Here is an 18,881-nt window from a genome sequence, read left to right as displayed (position 1 = left end):
ATGAGTTTGAGGTTACTGTGAGCTAGGATGCCAGGGCACTCTACCAAGGGCAACAAAGTGAGACTCTTGTCTCAAAAAAAAAATTTAAAAATAAATAAAAAAGCAGAACGTTCCACGCCATGTGGTGGCTTACACCTGTAATCCTAGCACTCTAGGAGGCCGAAGTAGGTGGATTGCTTGAGCTCAGAAGGTCAAGACCAGCCTGAGCAAGAGCAAGACTTCGTCTCTACTAAAAATAGAAAAACTAGCCGGGTATTGTGGCAAGTCCCTGTAGTCCCAGATACTTGGGAGGCTGAGGCAAGAGGATTGCTTGCGCCTGAGAGTTTGAGTTTCCTGTGAGCTATGATGCCATGGCACTCTACTGAGGCAACAAAGTAAGACTGTCTCAAAAAAAAAAAAAAAGAACATTCTGGGTTGGGCACAGTGGCTCACACCTGTAATCCTAGCTCTCTGGAGGGCTGAGGTGGATGGATTGCTTAAGCTCAGGAGTTTAAGACTAATCTGAGCAAGAATGAGACCCCATCTCTACTAAAAAAGAAAAAAGAAACAAACTGAGGCAAGAGGATTGCTAGAGTGCAAGAGTTTGAGATTACTGTGAGCTATGATGCCATGGCAGTGTACCCAGGGTGACAGAGTGAGACTGTTTAAAAAAAAAAAAAAATAAGCATTCCCACAGCTGAGGGTCTGACATGCCCACTGGTGACAGTAGTACTTCCACAACAGTGTGGACTCTGATGTGAGGTGGCTTGGGAATCTCTCCAGTGGTTGTGTTCCTGCCCCTGACTTTCAAGTGACTTCAGCTGGCCAACTGTCATGTGCTGGCCACTTGCCATAACTGTTACGAGAGAAGGGACTCTAAAATAGCTCTCTAGGGCATACAAAGCCCCAGTTGGCTCTGGCTGTGGCAAACAGGACTATGCTAGGTGTGTAGGCCAAAGCTGGACTGCACAGGAGGGCAGCCTTCCCTGCCTACTGTTTACTGACCCTGCTTGGATACTTTTCCCCAATGGGGAGGAACCACAGCAGTGTGCCTCCCATGTCCCCACAGTAAGCCTCCCTTCAATCTAGGGGCTCCGTGCAGGTTCTTAGTGTGTAGCAGCTGAACGGAACCCTGACTTTACCCTTCCTTTGTAGGAACCTGGTATTTCCCAATAAAAGCATTTCTAAGGACTGGGAGGCCTGGACTAGTATCTAGTATTGGGCTTGGCACATGGAAGGTTCCCACAAATGCTACTCCTGACTTCCTGAGTAATGCATTCCTTATCTGTGCAGTTCCTAAGCAGCCTTGGTGATCCTGCGGCAGCTCAGTGGGTGGGTAATAGCAGCTCTGTAACTTGTCAAGATACATACACTGTTCGTCAACATTTGATCACAGGATGAGAGGTAGCCAAGGCAGGGGTTATATCCTGTTTGCTAAGTAAGAAAGCCAGATCTCAAAGCAGTTTTGATTGGTTCAGGAAATGTCACCTAGCTGGGGAATGGAAGGGCTGGGATCCCAAAGTTATTATCTATGTTGGCTCCATAGATGAGGCCAAGGGCCTCTAGACCAAGGAAGTTTTAGAGAATCATTTGAAATGTATTCTGAGGGACCCCAGTCCTGTGAAATGCCCCATTTGATAAGATTAAGTAAATTCCTGGTAGCCGAGACCCCAAATTTAGGAGATTCCTTAATTATTTTATCAGTAGATATTTACTAGATATCTACCACATGCTGGCCATACCAAAATCCCTGGCCCCCAGAGCTTATATTTTAGTTGGGGGAGATACTCAATACACACAGTGTAATAGTTCTATGGGGAAAAAAGATGAAAGAAGGAAAGGGATGAATAGCGGTGCTGGGAGAGTAATGCAGTTTAAAAAAGAATGGGAGAAAGGTTGAGTGTGGACTTGAAGGAGGAGAGGAAAGGAAATAACCATGAAGCTGTTTGGGGGAACAGCATTCCAGGCCAGGTAGCAGCCGGTGCAAAGGCCCAGAGGCAGGTGTGCAAGTGAGACAAGCTGGTCAGTGTGGTTGAAATGGCTTGTGCAAGGGGTAGAAGAGATTGAGGTTACCTGGGCTGATTGTGGAGAACTTTTCATGAGATGGGAGCTTGGAGGGCTTGGAATGCAGGCACAGCATGATCAGCCTCTGGCTTGCCAGGCCCTGGCTTGGCTGGCGGAGAGAGCAGGGGAAATGTCCAGAGCAGAAATCCCCTCCAGTGGCAGGAGGAGCCTTGGAATGGAAGTCAGACCCTTCCTGTGCAGGAGCTACTCTGTGCCATAGTGAGTACAAATGACAAATGTCCCCACCCAATGTCATCCTTTCAGGTGAAGCAGCTGGAGCAGAGGCAAAGCACTTTGCCCCCTGGGACCTGGTCTGAGCTGGGCAGGAACCTGACTGTCTGGGCCCCTCCCTGCAACAGCTCTGCATAGTAGGACCCCAGGGCTGGTGGCCAGGCATGGCACTTGTGTCCCAGTAGCATCTAACTGGCTGACCAAGTGTCTAAGAAAGAATGATTCTTGCCCCAGGAGCATGTAATTTATTAAGAAACTTTGACAGCCACAAGTTCCAGCAAGTCGGGGGTGGGGGCTGCAGGATGGCCTTTTTGTCCTGTAATGACAGTCACTGAATATGTCTCATCATTTGCAAGGGGCTCCAAGATGACAAATCCTTTCTGGCACTGTCTAGCCAACTGGAGTCACGGACCCCAGCCTGGGCCAAATGAGCATTTTAGGGAGACAGCCCGGCCCTTACAGCTCAGCTCTAGGTAGCCTTGGGCAGGGTTTTACAAGTTCTTGTTGAAAGTAAGATTCCTTGAGGATAGTACTGAGAGCAGTTTCTTATCCACACAGACCAGGGTCTGCTCAGGGTTGAAGCCATGTGGGGACCAGCCCAGGTGCAGTGGTGAAGGAGCTCCCATTCACCTCTGAGTGGCCCAGGTGGATTTTATTGGTAGGACTTAGGCTCTAATAGGAAAATTCCTCCATGTCCCTGTGGAAAGCACAGCAACGTCCTGCCCGCTGGACCCTCACAGGACACAGCAGGTGCAGGAGATGGGCCAGTGCCGCTGCAGCTGCTGCTGGAGCTGCTCCTTCTCCACTGTCAACACCTTCACCTTCTCCTCCAGCTTGCCCAGCTCCACCATCCACTTCTGGGGGACATTGTAGAAGCAGATGGCTGAGCTGACGTTGAATCAGGCCAGCTCACCCTCCCGCCTGGTGGCCCTCTGAGGTAGGTGGGGAAGCCAGGTCCCTCAGCTGTGTTGCCCTCTGTGACCGCATCAGCCTTGGGGCTCTTGAGGGAAGCTGCCAGTGTGCCAGGCCCAGGGCTGGAGCCATCCTCTGCAGCCCATGATGGTCCCCTCTGATAAAGGCTTTTCCTTGGGATTGTTCCAGCACCCCTTCCCCCTTTATTTAGGGCCTCTCCTAAAATACAGTATATAGTCTTCAGGGTTTTCTTGTAACTTCTTGATATTCAGGTCTCCCGGCTTCCTCAGTCACCCAGGATTGAATGCCTTAACCCTCCAAGGAGTGTATTTCAGGCACCATGAGAAGTGGGGTACTGTGTAGATTTTTAAGAGAGTGCTTGGGTTTCTCCTTCCCTAGCAGCCACTGAACAGTGGCATGGGGGTTGCAGTGGGGTAGTTTTAAGCCCGCCCCTCCCTTTATTCATAGGGCGACACTGAGGCTCGTCCAGGACATTTGGTGAGTAGCCAAAGGGCCCCAGGGTCAGCTGGCTCACCCTGCCTATGCCTGGGCTTCCTTACCTGCCTGCACCACTCTTGGATGGCGCTGGCGGACAGGGGGCCCTGGATGCTCCCCTCGCGCCGCAGGAACACCTCCCCTTGGTCTGTCTGGTAGAGCTGCGGCTCACCCTGGGCCTTAGGGGTGTGCACGGTCAGGCGGATCACCTTGGTGAGGGCAACAGCAGTTCTGGCAGGGGTTGCACCTGACAGCTGGCAGCCCCCAATCCCACTCAGGCTGCTTCTCGTTGCTGTCCACCTCCACAGGGCAGCCTGGTAGAGCTGAAGCTGTACCACCACCAGCCACCCCCAGCCTGTCCTCCAGGGCCCACTCCACTGCTCTCTGCCCCAGGACTGAGCAGCATGGGGCATGATCTTGTGGAGAGATGACAGGTGGCAAAACAGACCCACAGGCCTTCCTGTGACACAGGCTCACCTTGAGGGGCATGCCAGTGGCCGAGGTGCTAACCACTGGGATGAAGGTGAGGGTGTAGGCGTCGGGAAAGACCTGGGGCTTGAAGGCCTGCAGGATGGAGTCCACCAGCAGGCGTGTGCGGTCCTCGTCACGGTGGCTGCAGCGGATGCCTTGCACCAGGCCACTATCCTCGATGCCCACAAGCAGGCTGCCACCCTCGCTGTTGAGGAAGGCACACACGTAGCGCCTCACGTGGTGCTTGAAAGCCAGGTTCAGGTACTCGCCGCCTCCCCGCTTGAACTCCACGTTGCGGGTCTCACTGCCCAGGAAGGCGCCCTGGAAGAGCTGCTCCTGGCCCCTGATCTCCTGGTACATTATGGCGCTGTCAGAACACACACCACTGGGTCGGCTCTGGCAGCTCTGCTGCTGCCGTGCCCGGGGCCCTTTAGGCGACCTGGCTGTGGGCAGTGGGAGGTCGGAGCCAGGTCTGGGGCTGTGGCTAGGGCTGGTGCTTGGACTCCGGCCACTGTCGTCCTCCTACAGGGGTGGGGATCAAAAGCAGGGTGTATAGGTCCAGATAGGAGTCAGGACACTTGGCCTTGAGACAGATGGTGCAAATCCCACAGCTGCACCCCCTGTCTGGGGTCCAGCCCTCATGGGCATCTTGACACCTACTCCCAGGCTGAGGGGCCCAATTTTGCCCACTCTCCTTGCAGCCAATGCCAGAATCGCTGCAGATCAAGGGTTCAAACCAGCCCCTGCTGCTTCCCCTGCTGGGCTAGGCTCTTAGATGAGTGGTGGGTTGCCTGGGAGGTAAGAGATTTCTGCTTCCTGAGGCTGGGAGCTGGGACACCTGTGGGCCAATCTTTTCGTATTTGGGTTGCAGATAGGCCTGTGAGGCTCAAGACTGGATCATTCCAGGAGGTGTCTCAGCATTCTGAGTCCCCTGTGACAAAGCTACAGGTCCCTGAATTGAGGGGTTTCCAGAGAACCCCAACCCCTTCCTGATCTCTTTGGAACCTTAGCCCGCCATTTTCCAGACTATTGAAAAGTCCTCCTGAATCTCAATTTTCCTCTACCCCTCCAAGAGTGCCCTTCTGTGGCTTCTGTCCTGCTGGAGGTCTCAGATATGAGCCTCCTCACAGCCACTTTCCTCCTTACCTGGGCCTTACTGGTCTCCCTGCCTCCAGGCTTTCCTCTTCCCAGCCTCCCCTCACTGACCCTAAGTACAAGTCAGACTGTCATGCCTCCTTATGCCCCTTTCCTGCTGGGGTACAGCCTTAGCAGCCCTGCAGCTCCTCAGAGGAGACAAATTTATCTGTTTTAGGAACAATAAATTGTCACACAAGTGTGAAATCAGGTACAGGTATTGAAATGTAAGTCACAGAGCTGTTTAGTTCTGCCAGCAGTTTAAACAGGGGTTTTTACCTGAAAGAAAAGAAAAACTAAGATTGTCTTATGGAGTGACCTGCCCTGACTCCCCATCCCCTAGTAAAGCCAGACTTTTAGCCCAGCTCTGCCTTGGTCTATAGCCTTGGTGACTTGCTCCCTACCCTCTGGCCTAGCTCCTTCCTCAGTTCCCCCTATACCTTCATCCTGAGTTCTAGGGTATTTGTCCTGCAAGTGCAATAGTCCCCTTCACCCGCAGGGTGTCCTTTACATGGAATGTAAGGGTGTCCTTTGCCTGGAATGTTTTTTCCCCTGAGGGCCAGTCCAATTCTCTAAGTCTCAGCCTGGACTTCACTTTCCCTGGGAATTTGTCCCCAGAGAGCAGTGTGAGCCCTCTGTCCACAGGTCTGAGCACAGCCATGGACCAGCTTTGTGTCTGGCTCTGCTCACAGATGCAGGGCTTCTGGCATGGAGTGGGCATGTTTGTCAGCTGAGCAAATGAGACTGGCCAAGGACACAATCAGGAATCCTGTGTAGCCCAGGCCTCCCAGACCTGGAGGCTGAAATGAAAAAGCACTCAAGGAGGAGGCCTACCCTTTGGCCTTCAGGCGAGCACCTGGGCTGGAATTGCACTGTAGGTCAATGTCCCTCTGGGTGATCATTTGAGTAGCAGCCCCCTCACATGCACCCCCAGTCTAAAGGCCATTCACACCCAGCCGTCTCCCCAGGGTAAAGCTCTAGGGTTTGCTTGGGTAAAGTCTCACTTACCTCTCTGCGGTTGAAGGGACCCCGGCCCTCACCCAGCACCAGCTCCTTCCCATGGGCTGCCAGCTCCTTGAGGATCAGGTGCTCCTCTGAGGCTGTCTGCAGGCGCCAGGGGAGGGAGGCCAGAGTGGCCTTGTGAGTGGCCACCTGCACCAGTGCGTAGGCCTTCCGTGGCCGCTTCACCACCTCAATGTGCTCCCGTGCCACCGGTAGCTCAAGCCGCTCCAAGGTGTCTCGCAGCAGGCACGTGAGCACAGGCACTGAGAACTGGGGGTTCAGATGGCCCACATAGAGAGTGTGCATTCTGGGAGCTGCCTCGAGGCTTGAGTCCTTGGGCAGGGACTCTTCTGGGGGGAGTTCTCCTAGGAGCTGCTCACCCTGGGGCTCCATGAGGGGTCCCGCACCTGTATTTATGCTGATCTCTTCCTGGGGATCATGGGAGGTCCCTCAGAAGGGATTTGAGGATTCCTTGCTGCCAGCTGCTCCTCCCAGGCCCTGGGGCTTTCAGCTTGGCCCAGGGCCTCCCAAAGGACTCGGGTACCAAGGCTCCTGGGAGGCTTACAGATTGGCAGAGACTGGACAGGGCCAGAGAGAGAGAGAGCACAGAGGCCTGCCACCCACCCACAGCCTAGGACAGGAAAGAGAAGTCAGGCAGACCTTGAACTAGACACAGCCTATGGGAAGACAGAGGGATTTGCCCAAAGAGGGGCAGAAGGGACCAGAACTCAGGTCTCTGAGGACTCCACAATAATCTTCCAATGGCCCCAGGGGTCCTGTCTTTCCTCCCCAGTCTTTTAAAGAGGCCCTTTTGGGGAAGAGGCCTTAACCCAGGACTCTCAGGACTGGCCAGTGGTTCCATTGTTGCTCCTCCCTGCCTGGTGTAGAACCTGGTGTGAGAAGAGCAGTGGCTCAGAAACTTGTCAGGGCTGTGTTAGAGGGTTTTGGAGTAAAGGTTTTCATGCTTTTGGCACACTGACAAAAGTATGGCCCTTCACCCCAAAATGGCTTTTTCATATATATGTATAATTTGACGATGCTCATAGACCCTAAAAATTCCTAGTCTAGACTGAGTCCTCCACTTTTGGTTCACAGAGCAGAAGGGAGTAGGCGTAGAACAAAGGTTAGAGATGGGGCCCTTGCACCCCCCATCCCCAGACCGAGGAGCCTCATTCCTGAGCTGTGCACATATGTACACATACCAGCCCCTCTACTGACCCCTACACACCTAGCTTCCAGTTTGCATGGTAGATGCCAACAGCCTGCATCTGTTCAGATGGAATCCTTGAGGCAGTCTGGGCCTGTGGAGTACCATGGCTGGGGCGAGGGCATTCAGGTCAAACAGGAATAGAAGAAAAAGGGAGGCTTATGACCTTCATGTCCTGATAGCTGCTGGGGGCGCAGGGGAGGTGCCTGCCCTGAGCTCCCACAGCTCCCTGACCCCTGGCCAGCAGCTCTCTGGGCACTTGGGGGCTTGGCACAGGGGCAGCAAGAACCAGGGTTATAGGAAGTGGGCGGGGCCTGCACAGCTACCTCTGTGATCTCATGAGGGTCAACAATGCCTTCTTAGCCAGTCTCAGGTAGACAGGGTTAGAGAAGGCAGGCAGGAAAATCCCCAGCTCCCTGTGAACCCTACCACCAACTGGAAGCAGATCCAGCTGCCTCCCACCTTTCAGCTTGTCTATAGGTCAGCTTCCTTTGTCTGATAGCTTTCAGAATCCAGGGGCTGAAGACATGCTTCTGAAGAGACCGCAGTAACACCATTTTGTAGATAAACTTTATCCCAAGAAAAGAGAACAAAAGACTGAGGAAGGGAAGAAAAGAGGGGGGCGGGGACCACAAGAAATTCCACAGCAGGCACAAGCCTAGAACCAAGTAAACAGCTTAAGTGGCAACAACCAATCAGAGATTCACATATTACTCACCCCAGGGGAGCCCCTGACCACGGAAGGACAGTCAACCAGTCAGAATCCCCAGGCCTCCCCAGTGACCAATAGATGACCATATACCGACTTCTCCCCCAGCTACCTTCCCTAGCATTTTATTGCAACCCATAATACCTCGTGAAAAAATGTATAAAAACTTCCCCGGCCATTGTTTTGGGGCCACTCCCTTGCGACCACGCTGTTGGTGGGAGTGACTGGAGCATATGCCCGAAAAGAATAAAACACTCGTTGGTTTTCCCATGTGTGCATGGTGGTCTCTCAGTGGCATCGCTTTTGGTCCTAACACTTTCTCCTTCCATGAGGTCTCTGCAGGCCCAGTGCCCATGCAGGCCACCAGTTGCCACCTCTTTTAGTCCTGTCATCTAAAACCTCCACTCCTATCTCTGGTCACAGGCTCCACTGAGCACTGACAGGGCCCACTGACTGATGGATCAGAATGCATATGGTGGGTTCCATGGCTCCCAAGCCCTTCTCTAGGCCAGAGACAGAGACTGCTATCCAGAAGAGCCCCCCCAAATAAGTCAAGCATTGCCATCTCTTTGGAAGGACAGAGCTGTTACCTGTTGTTTGATACAACTTTTCTTAATGCAGGAATCTGTTCTGGGATGGGTGGGAGTTTTGGTAAGTGCTGTTCATTTGCAGTTCACACTACTTCAGGAAGCCCTGATAGGGGGCAGCAAAGATGGCAGCCAAAGGCAGTGCTTCAACTGAGGGCGCTGTTTGACACTGGAGAAAAGCTGCCTTCCCTGTGAGCCATTCTGAAGATGTTACTGAATGTTTGTTCCTATAGGGACCCACGCAGTAGTTTGTGTGGGGAACTTGAGATAAGAGACAATAGTGTAGGGGCAAAGGGGAGGCCCAGGTCCTGGTGGCAGTATGAGGCTCTGGAGAAAGCCTGTCAGGTGATCTCTCCTTGCCTTCCCTCAAAGCCAGGTGGGACATGGCCGTGTCCATAGCTGAGTTAAGGAATGATGGCTCTGAGCTCCCTCTATTGCCCCTCACTTCTCCCTCAAACCTTTCTTGTCTTTGCCATCCATGAGCTTCTCTCTTAGCAATTGGCCAACCAAGGCTGGAGTTGTTCTGAGAGGGTCAACACAAGCTGTGTTGTGGTTGAGCAGTGCAAAAAACAGATAGCTGGCCAGCAGAGGTGGCCTGAGGTGAAACACCTGAATACAACCTGAGGTGCTCTCCCTACTCATCTAGAGATCACCTTGTTCTGGGGTGGCTGTTCTGCATGACATTTCCCAAAGTGACTTCAGTGCCAAAACTTCCCCCCCTTTTCCTGGCCATCTCTTTAAGCTGCTGTATCACATATTTCTCTGGAGATCTTAGCCTTCTATGGGCTGAATATTGTCTTTCATTGTATGCACTAAATACATGTATAAGAATTTTGTAAATACAGAAATGCATTGCAATATAATTTGTAGCACTGTAGGCTTTCTGATAGTATTAGGAAGTACAAGTGCTTTGCAGGCAGCTCAGAGTAGCAATTTCATCAGTATTGTGGGATAAGCAGCCCTTTTAATCCTCTTGCAGGATATCTGCGACCTTACTGGCCAATTTCATTTGCAGGCACTGGAGAGAAAACCCCTGGAATTTAAGGTTATTTATTAATGTGAGGTGGGGGTTAAAGGAGAGTACCTCTGAGAAAGGGTGTTGCAGACACAGCCTTCAAGGTCCTGGGACCCACGTCACTCCTGCTTCATACCACCAACTGCTCAGAGATTCACACCTGACTTGACAGGATCAGCCCCAGCCACCATGGAGTATGAGACTGAGCGGCTCTGGCCCAGTGTCTGTGCTCTGGGTGCTGTTGGCCTCTGTGAGCATCTGCAGTAGCTCTGGGTATTGCAGGCACAAACACACCGTTCTGATGCTTGGCTGTGACTGTCCCTGGGCTGGAGTTTTGAAGCTGTGGCCATCCATGTGCTTTCATAGGAATGTGAGAATGAGGGAATGTGGTGGCAAGACCAGGTCCAATGACTGAGGGTATCAGGGTAAAGAGGCTACAAAAAGCTGAGGGGTGGTGAGGGGAGGAGTGTCTGGACTCTTTTCCCCAAGGTTTTCCATGTTTTTAATTTTGGAGGTAAGGAGGGTGAGTCACCTTTAGGTTCTTCCAAGGAGAGAGTGTGGCACTCAGCATGAGGACAGAAACAGTGACCACTTGGCCCACCAATGCCCCACCCCAGAAAAAGATGTCAGGGAGTTCCATAGAGATGTCAGTGAGGAGTGTCTGAACAATGGGCCAGAGTGGAGGGCTGACATGGACCACACAGCCAGCAGGCAGGGAGGAGCCAAAGATAGGGAAGGGGCAGAGGGTTCCAGAAAAATGCCTTCCCTCTTTTGGTTTCAGCCTTAGTGGAGCCTAGACTGTTACCTCTGAATGCTTCCCGTTTCCCTCTTGATCCCAGCACAAAGTCAATGTCATCTCCTCTTCACAGCGTTGAGGGTGGGCACGTTGAAGCTAGTCCCCCAGGCCTGTTTTCCCATACACCTTCCCACTCCGTGGGCTGCTGGACTGCTTGGGTCCACAGAGTGGCCTGTTGTGTGCTGCAGCACATATGCACTGGGCCTGCCTAAGGCTACTTCAACTGCTTTTGATGACTCTGGGTCACTATTAGAAAGCTTGGCTTTGTGGAATTATTTCAAAAATTGAGGATTTTTTTTTCTTTTAAAGTAACATTCAGTGCTAGCCCCAGCCATTAGGGCAATATGAATAAAGGGTTAACAAATCCCCTCCCTTCCTGTGGAACTTGACGTTTGGGTACCTTTCTAGTTCTTTTTTTTCCTGGAAAACAAATAAAAGTGGAACGTCACTTGTTTCAAGGCAACATTACTTCTGTTAAACATGACCCCAATTGTAAACTGGACATGTAGTTGTATGTATTAACTACAAACACTTGCTAAAAAGCCACACTTTGGGCTTCCTATTGGCAATGACTCTACTGGGCACTTCCCTTGCAGGGACTCTGGAAGTTATGCCTATTAAGGTTGTTCAAAGAGATATTACTTTCCTAGGGGTATGCTGTCCTTAAGCCAAAGCAAACCTCACCTCTTCCTACATGTCTCATTCCCTTGTTCCTGAGCTGTCACATGGGCAACCAAAGAGAAAAGCTCCTGATGACTGTGGACTCTGCAAGGGCTCACCTTCCCCACTGAAGAGGACTAGAGCCAGGATAGGCATGCCATCCTGCTTGCAGGCTGTTTCCTGACATCCCTCAGCATAAAAGCAGTGCTATGGAGCCTGTAGGAGTCCAGAGTCTGAATGGTAGCTGGATCTCAAACAAAGGCACCTGGAGGGAGTTGTAAGCAGTAGGATGTATTTGTACCCCTCATGTGTATTAGCTATGGAATTTTGGGGCAAGTAACTTAAGCACCTATAAAATTGGGGTAACAGTAGTTGTTACAAGATTTAAATGAGATAATGTACAAGAACAACTCAGCACAATAAGCCCTCCAAACAATGTTCAGCAGTAACTTACATACTCCTGTGGTGCCCTTGGCTTCACAAGGCCCAACCTTACATCCTGTCTGGCCAGCCTAACCATGCTGGTTACCTTCAGTTCCTGTTCTCTTGGGTGGGAAGGATCACATCCAGAAGTTGACTGTTAACGTTCAGTAAGGCCCTCTTTGAAAGTACCCTGAATGAACAGCAGAGTCTACGAGAACCCAGGGTCCAGGAGTCTGCAGAAGATGAGGGCTAATTCTGGTTTGGCAGTCTTGACCAAGTGTTTCATGGTGACTATGTGAGAACCTCACAGTGGCCAAGTAGAAAAGATAGTTAGTCACTATATCAGAACGAGGCACTAGTGAGAGCTGGCAGGGCCCTAGAAAATCTCATCCAAATTTCCCATAACCAGGTGGGCCCAAAGAGGAAAAATGAGCCCCACCCCCTGAAGCTTCATGGCAAATAGCTGTGCTAGCTAGAACCTTAGCTTTGGGGTCAAATGCCCAGCCTACTTTGGCACTTCTTGCCTGTGTGACCTGAGCTTAGGTTTCCTCACCTATGAAATGAGTTTGTTGTGAAGATTAAGTGAGATAATTCTAATTCATGCAGAGCAGCTTGTGCAGCACATAATGATATAGAGTGTTAGTTATTATCAGGTTACACTGCATGGAGCTGCTGTCTCCTACATCTCCCTCCTCCTCTTCCAAACCCTCCACCCCCACTTTATATAAAAAGGGATGTATGGCCCCGAACTCGAGTATCTGGTCCTTGGTCAGTGCAAGGGGCACAGTGTAGCCTGCATATCTCCTCACCCCTGAGGATGAGAATGAACCAAGCTATAGAGGCTCTTTGGAGTTACTGACCCCAATATTGCTCTTTCCTGCTCTGGCTTTGTGTGCCTCCTGTACTCACCACTGTCTGGGTACATCACAGCAAAGCCCTCTGAGGGCAGAGACTAGATTCACACACTATCTTTCCAGGGGGCCTATGCTAGGGCCCCAGAGGGCATTTGGAAGCTGTACTTTAGGGACTGCTGGAATTAAAAGAATTCTTAAGGATAATCTTGTCCAAAATCCTCATTTTATATATGAGAAAACTAAGACCAAGAGAACAAGAGTGACCTGCCCATTAAATGCATAGTGATTTGGTTGTCAACTGATTAAAAAGACACTGGCATCTATAATGGTTTTTATTTATAAACAAGTTGACATAAAATAAGTCCAGATGGCAGCAGGAACAGCTGAACTGCTGACTTGCTTACAAGGAAGCATATGCACAGTGGAGTGGATGGAATTGACTCCAGCCTGGAGACCCTTCCCTCCTATCCACTTTAGGAACTTCTTGGCCTAAAATCATTGGACCCATCTTCCTCGGCAGCAATTATGGCCAGAGAAAGGAGCTATGGTAGGCAACAATATGGGGCAGAGGACTCTCATTCCCACAAATGAGGGCTGGGACTACAAAGGTCCCAGTGGGGTAAGAGAGAGGCAGGTGACAGGGACCTATTCCTCTTCATACTGAGTGATGTGGTCAAGGCTTTACATGTCCACTCCAAAGAGAAAAGGCCCTAGAGCAGTGTCCTCTGAGAGGGGACCACGAATATATGGAAGGGGCCTCTGGGGGACTAGGGCAGAACAGTCTCCCTCTTCCTGAAACCCAGTGTCTGGTGTGAGAAGAGTGTCAACTGAAGGGTTTGCCCAAGTGCCAGAAACAATAAATTAACAGTAAGAAAAGAGCTTTTTTTTTTTTTTTTTAAAGGTAGAGGTCTGCACCATGAATTTAGAGTCTGGGGATCTGGTAAGAAGGCAGGAGCTGTGGGGAGATGGGTGCCACACCAAGCCCAGGGGTGGTTGGGGGCCTGGGTGTGAGCGTCAATTCAGGGCCCTGTCTTCCAGGTCCCAGCGTTGGCCTCTTCTTCCAACACTTGGAAGGTGTTCAGTCTAAACTCCTGGTGAGAGGCCAGCCAGGCTTGAGAAATAAATAGAGGGGTACCTCAGAGCCACATAGAGCTGAGGGGAAGAGCAGTGCCAGCCCTGGGCACCACACTCTCCCCTCCTCAGTCCTTCATGGAAGGACATATCGCAGTAGCTGGGGTAGCACTGGTAGCTCTATACAGCCTCCTGGAGTCCTGAGGCGGCCCAGAACTCCACTGAGGTGACTGGGAGGAGGTTGATGGCCCTCCTTCCTGGGAGAAGAATGCCTCCACCTGCTTGACCACTCAGTTGTTGAGTCTGCATCTCCCTGTTCAAAATTTGCCCTGCTTTAGCCGGTCAATGTGGTAGGAGAGCTTGAGTGCGGGCCCCAGCTTCAGACCCATGTACTTCATCATCATGTCACTGCGCAGCAGCAGCAAGGCCTTGCCATCGATTTCCTAGGGGATGGAGAGGTGGGAAGAAGTGGAGGGGGGAGGCTCCATCAGACATCTGGTCGGTCTGACCACCCCTAGGGTCTGATTAAAGGCTACCATATACAGTGCAGTCTTGTCAACCTGCTGTGACAGTGAAGCATACCTGTTCTCCTTACCTTTTGCCTCTAAGCATCCCTTCTCCCCAAGCCTCTAATGTTGAACCTATCAAGTGAGGCTCTGCACACACGTTTGTGCCACTTTCCTTCAATCTCCCATCCTCCCAAACCACCGAGGCCCCCTCAACTCCAGCTTGCCCAGGAAGCCTCCCCAATCAGTGGACCTGTTTTTATATTGACCTTCAATTGTTATTCCATGTGTCATTGTCTTTCCTGAGCAGCAGAGACCCCTCTGTGTGAGCTAGGTACAAAGGAGGCATGTGCTGAGGAGCTGTGATACAATAGCCCTCTCCACACATGGAGTGATTAGGAAGGTAGCAGACCTGTTCTGCTACCCACAGGACAGCACCAAGAAGCACAGGCTGTGGGGAAGCATGTTGGAGCCCCAAATCAGGAAAATGGTCACCGCAGCGGGGTCAGGAGCAATCCCTGGCCATGGAGTCACATGGTAACTTCAACAGATGATGGGGATTTATAGTGGAGAAGCAGTTGATGGGGGACTGATGAGGGTGGAGAGTTGGGGGTTACCTGGCAAGAGACTCTTTAAACTTGGGCTGAGGCCCCAGATTTTCACACCAAAGCAAGAAGATGGTAGTGCAAGCACTCTTGGGAAAAAAGAGATTGAGATCTGTCTCTGGGACTGAGCCACAAATCCAGTGGCAATGTGGCTGCATCACATCCTACATTAAAGAGTGAGCTGAACACAGTGCACAATGAGGTCTGTTTGAGACCCGAGATTCTGTTTTTAAGTTTTTTTTGAGACAGAGCCTCAAGCTGTCACCCTGGGTAGAGTGCCGTGGCATCACAGCTCAGAGCAATCTCCAACTCCTGGGCTCAAGTGATTCTCCTGCCTCAGCCTCCCAAATAGCTGGGACTACAGGCACCTGCCACAATGCCCAGCTATTTTTTGGTTGTAGCCATCATTGTTTGGCGGGCCTGGGCTAGATTCGAACCCACCAGCTCAGATGTATGTGGCTGGCGCCTTAGTCACCTGAGTCATAGGCGCCGAGCCTGTTTTTTAAGTTTTTATGGTGTCTCCTGTGTTTAGTTTCAAGGGACCTGGAACACATACATAGCCAATGCCCTGTAAGAGTTTATAAGTTACAGAAGCAAAACTCCCACTGGAAGGGGTCAGGCAAAGGCACCTACGTGTTTTCGAAAGAGGTCAGCATGGGGTCCAAGCTGAGGATCAGCTTCCCGGACAAACTGCATCACATCCTCAACTGTCCATGAGGAGGGGTCCCGGCCACTTAGTCGAGAGGCATCCCGGCTTTCCAAGTATCGGTCCGACCCTGCAGGATAGGAGGGTACCTACCATAACGAATGGGGACTGGTTTGTAAATCCCCACCACTCTCCTTGGCACATCTCAATGGCCTTATAGATCTGATGCTCACAGCAGTGCTAGATCATGGGACCATGAGAGGAATTGGAGACAGCCTTGGGAGGAAAGAGTTTTTCTATAAAGGGAAAGTGAAATCTGTTATTTAAGGGTAAATATAATATTTGGAAGTAGAAGGAATTTTGCATTGAGGCTGGGATTCAGCCTGAACCCAAGACAGCAGTACCAATGTGGTAAAGGGATTACTTGGATTCAGTGGGTAGGCAAAATTAGAGATCTTTGGCATATGGGGAGAAAAAAACTGGAAGATAATACCCTGGATTCTTTTCTGATGCCTCTAGAATAGCTGACCTCACTACAACCTGATATACTAGGGCAGAAAATGCTTTTTACTTGTCTTCCAAGAATCTCAATGGTAATTTAGTGGTCTGCTTAGAGCTTTTATCTCAATTTTGGCTCAGTTATAACTCCTTCCATTCCTCCTATGGGATTTGGGATCTGTATTTTGATCATCATCAATCACACAACTCTTGCATTTTTTATCCCCTCTGCCTGGAATATGTCTCCTCTCCTTTCAATTTCTCCATTTCTTTGAGCTAACTTCACTTTAGCTAAGCTCCTTTGTGAAACTTCTGGTTTAATCCTGAAATAAATGGTTTTACAGCAGGGGTCCTCAAACTTTTTAAACAGGGGGCCAGTTCACTGTCCCTCAGACTGTTGGAAGGCCCCGGGACGAGTCAGCTGCTAAGCAGGACAGGCAGCGGCAGCAAAAATACCTGGCAGGCCGGATAAATGTCCTAGGCAGGCTGCATGTGGCCCGTGGACTGTAGTTTGAAGACGCCTGGTTTAGTGATATCTCTTGGTTAGAGCTTATTCTGTACACATTTTCCTACCATCACACTACACTCGTACAGGCAGCCCCCAGGTTGTGAACGAGATAGGTTCTGTAGGTTTGTTCTTTAGTTTAATTTGTATGTATGTTGGAACAGGAACATTTGCCAATTACCTGTAATAGCCTCCATTTGTGTGAGTCATAGGTTAGTTGGATGTTTGTAACTTGGGGACTGCCTGTTATCTATTCTCCATAAAGCAACCAAAGGAACCTTTAAAAAGCAGTAATTGAATCATGTCAATATCTTCTAAAAACTCAATGCAATGGCCCGTTGCACATGGAACGAAACCTGAACCCCCTTTCCATGCTTGCCAGGTCAATAAGGCACTCGCTAGCTGGCTCAACTTGGCCTCATTTCACACTCTGCACTCCTCCCCCTACCTCACTCACCATGCTGCAGACATACTAGCCTTCTCTCTGTTTCTTGAATAGGCCAATCTTTTTTTCTTACACTTGCAATTTCCTGTCTGAAATGTTCTTTTTCCAGATCTTTTCATGCCTGACTCTTTCTCAACATTATCATCTCAAATTTATCAATTCCTCAGGGAAGCCTTCCCTGATCTCCTAGTAAAAGTACTCAATTACCCACATAGTCATCCTCAATCCAATTACCCTAGTTTTATTTCACCCACAGTACATATCATTAAGGTAATTTCATTACTCATTTATTTTATGTCTACAGTTTCCTCCCAATAGAATGTAAACTCTATTTTGTTCCCTGCTATGTCCCTCACATATAAAAGAGTGCCTGATCTGTCACAGTAGATGCTCAAACACATTTGATAGATAAATGAATGATCATATAAAAGTTACTTCTGTATTTTTCTGTCTCCCCAACAAGGCTATGCTTCTATTGAGGCAAGGTCCTTGCCTTGCTTATGCCTACATCCTCAGCATCAGGAGATGCCTTATAACACAATTACCAAGTGGCAGAGCTAAGACACATCTGTGAAAGCAGAAGGGTCTAATCTCTATCTCCTACAAAGGCTAAGAATCCCCTCCTATTTTCCTTCCTTCTGGGTCCCACGTCTAAAACTTAAAGTGTACTTTGCCTGGCCCAGCTCTCTAGGGAAGAAATTCTAGCATACTGTCTTTCGAGTTTATAGTTGGGCACTGACCAGACTGAGGGGGAAGTGTGTTAGACTAGCAAGCAGGGGCTGTCTGGACTAGAGCCACAGAAATCCCAAAAGCTTTTTAGAGGTATTAGTATACAGGAAGTTGAAGGTGACTGTGTGAGCCTATCACTTTTCCCTACCCTAAAAGTTCACTGTGATGCTAAGAGAAAAGCCAACTGCAGAGACTCTGGAGAGCAGAGAGAAGACATGGGAAAAGAATGTATATGCATGACTGTGTCCTTGGACCTTCTTAGCTAATTCCTCTACTTAGGGGCTAGGAATCACATGCACATATGTGCAATATTATATTTAAACATACACAATAGTAGTATATTTAAACACACACACATGGAATATGCTGTCGACTGAATATATATTACCCTAAAATTCTTTTTTTTTTTTTTGAGACAGAGTTTCACTTTATTGCCCTCTATAAGAGTGCAGTGACGTCACAGCTCACAGCAACCTCCAACTCCTAGGCTTAGGCGATTCTCTTGCCTCAGCCTCCTGAGTAGCTGGGACTACAGGTGCCTGCCACAATGCCTGGTTATTTTTTTGTTGTTGTTGCAGTGGGCTGGGTTCAAACCCGCCATCCTTGGTATATGGGGCTGGCGCCCTACCCATTGAGCCACAGGTGCTGCCCATACCCTAAAATTCTTATGTTGAAATCCTAAACCCCCAGAGTGACAGTATTAGGAGGTAGGACCTTTGAGTAGAGTACCCATGAATTAGATTAGTCCTGGTAAAAGAGGCCTGAGTGAGGTCGCTTGCCCCTTTGGCCATGTGAAGTTACAATAAGAAGATGGCCATCTATGAACCAGGAAGCAACTCATCATGAGACACCAAATCTGTTGGTACCTTGACCTTGGACTTCCCAGCCCCCAGAACTGTCAGAAACAAGTTCCTATTGTTTATATGCCACTCAGTTCATGGTATTTATTATAGCAGCCCAAATGGACTAAGGCAATTCATATACATAATATGTTTATGTGTTTGTCTTCCCTACTCCCATTAGAATATAAACTCCATGAGTGAAGGCAGGTGAGAAGTAGCTAATTTATATGGTGGTCAGGAGAGGCATATCTGAAATGATGACATTTGAGCAAGGATCTTGAGGCAGAAAAGTGAATGGCTTGCTGATGGTGTAGCAGGAAGGGCAATGGGCCAGAGCAGAGTGATTGAAGGAGAAAGTAGTATGAAATAAGATCCAAGAGGCTCGGTGCCTGTGGCTCAGGTGGCTAAGGTGCTAGCCACATACACCTAAGGTGGCGGGTTCGAATCCAGCCTGGACCTGCCAAACAACAATGATGACTGCAACCAAAAAATAGC

General features: G+C 49.9%; 3 protein-coding genes across 14 annotated transcripts in view; 1 reads left to right on the top strand and 2 right to left on the bottom strand.

Annotated features, from left to right (window-relative positions):
• CTPS1 (CTP synthase 1) overlaps positions 1-18,881 on the top strand; it is a 67,911-nt gene that overhangs the window by 32,477 nt on the left and 16,553 nt on the right. The gene's annotated exons all lie outside the window — the stretch shown is intronic.
• Positions 2,489-6,728, bottom strand: SLFNL1 (schlafen like 1). Its single transcript, XM_023518654.1, is given in 6 exon segments — positions 2,489-3,131; positions 3,747-3,890; positions 4,159-4,674; positions 6,080-6,086; positions 6,209-6,683; positions 6,686-6,728. Coding segments are annotated over 6 exon segments (1,308 nt in total). The 3' UTR covers positions 2,489-3,008.
• Positions 12,854-18,881, bottom strand: part of SCMH1 (Scm polycomb group protein homolog 1) — a 198,641-nt gene continuing 192,613 nt past the window's right edge. For all 12 annotated transcript variants that reach the window (XM_023518672.1, XM_023518679.1, XM_023518677.1 and 9 more), the window contains 2 exons: positions 15,355-15,497; positions 12,854-14,053 (listed from right to left, as the gene is read on the bottom strand). In XM_023518672.1, the coding sequence (XP_023374440.1) occupies positions 13,928-14,053; positions 15,355-15,497 (269 nt within the window). In that variant the 3' untranslated portion in view covers positions 12,854-13,927. The remainder of the gene's footprint in view (positions 14,054-15,354; positions 15,498-18,881) is intronic.

Source organism: Otolemur garnettii, unplaced genomic scaffold, assembly GCF_000181295.1.
Source record: "Otolemur garnettii isolate 467f Iridium unplaced genomic scaffold, OtoGar3 scaffold00144, whole genome shotgun sequence".
Lineage (NCBI taxonomy): Eukaryota > Metazoa > Chordata > Mammalia > Primates > Galagidae > Otolemur > Otolemur garnettii.
The sequence above is the reverse complement of the archived record's forward strand: the minus strand, read 5'-3'. Positions and strand labels throughout refer to the sequence as shown.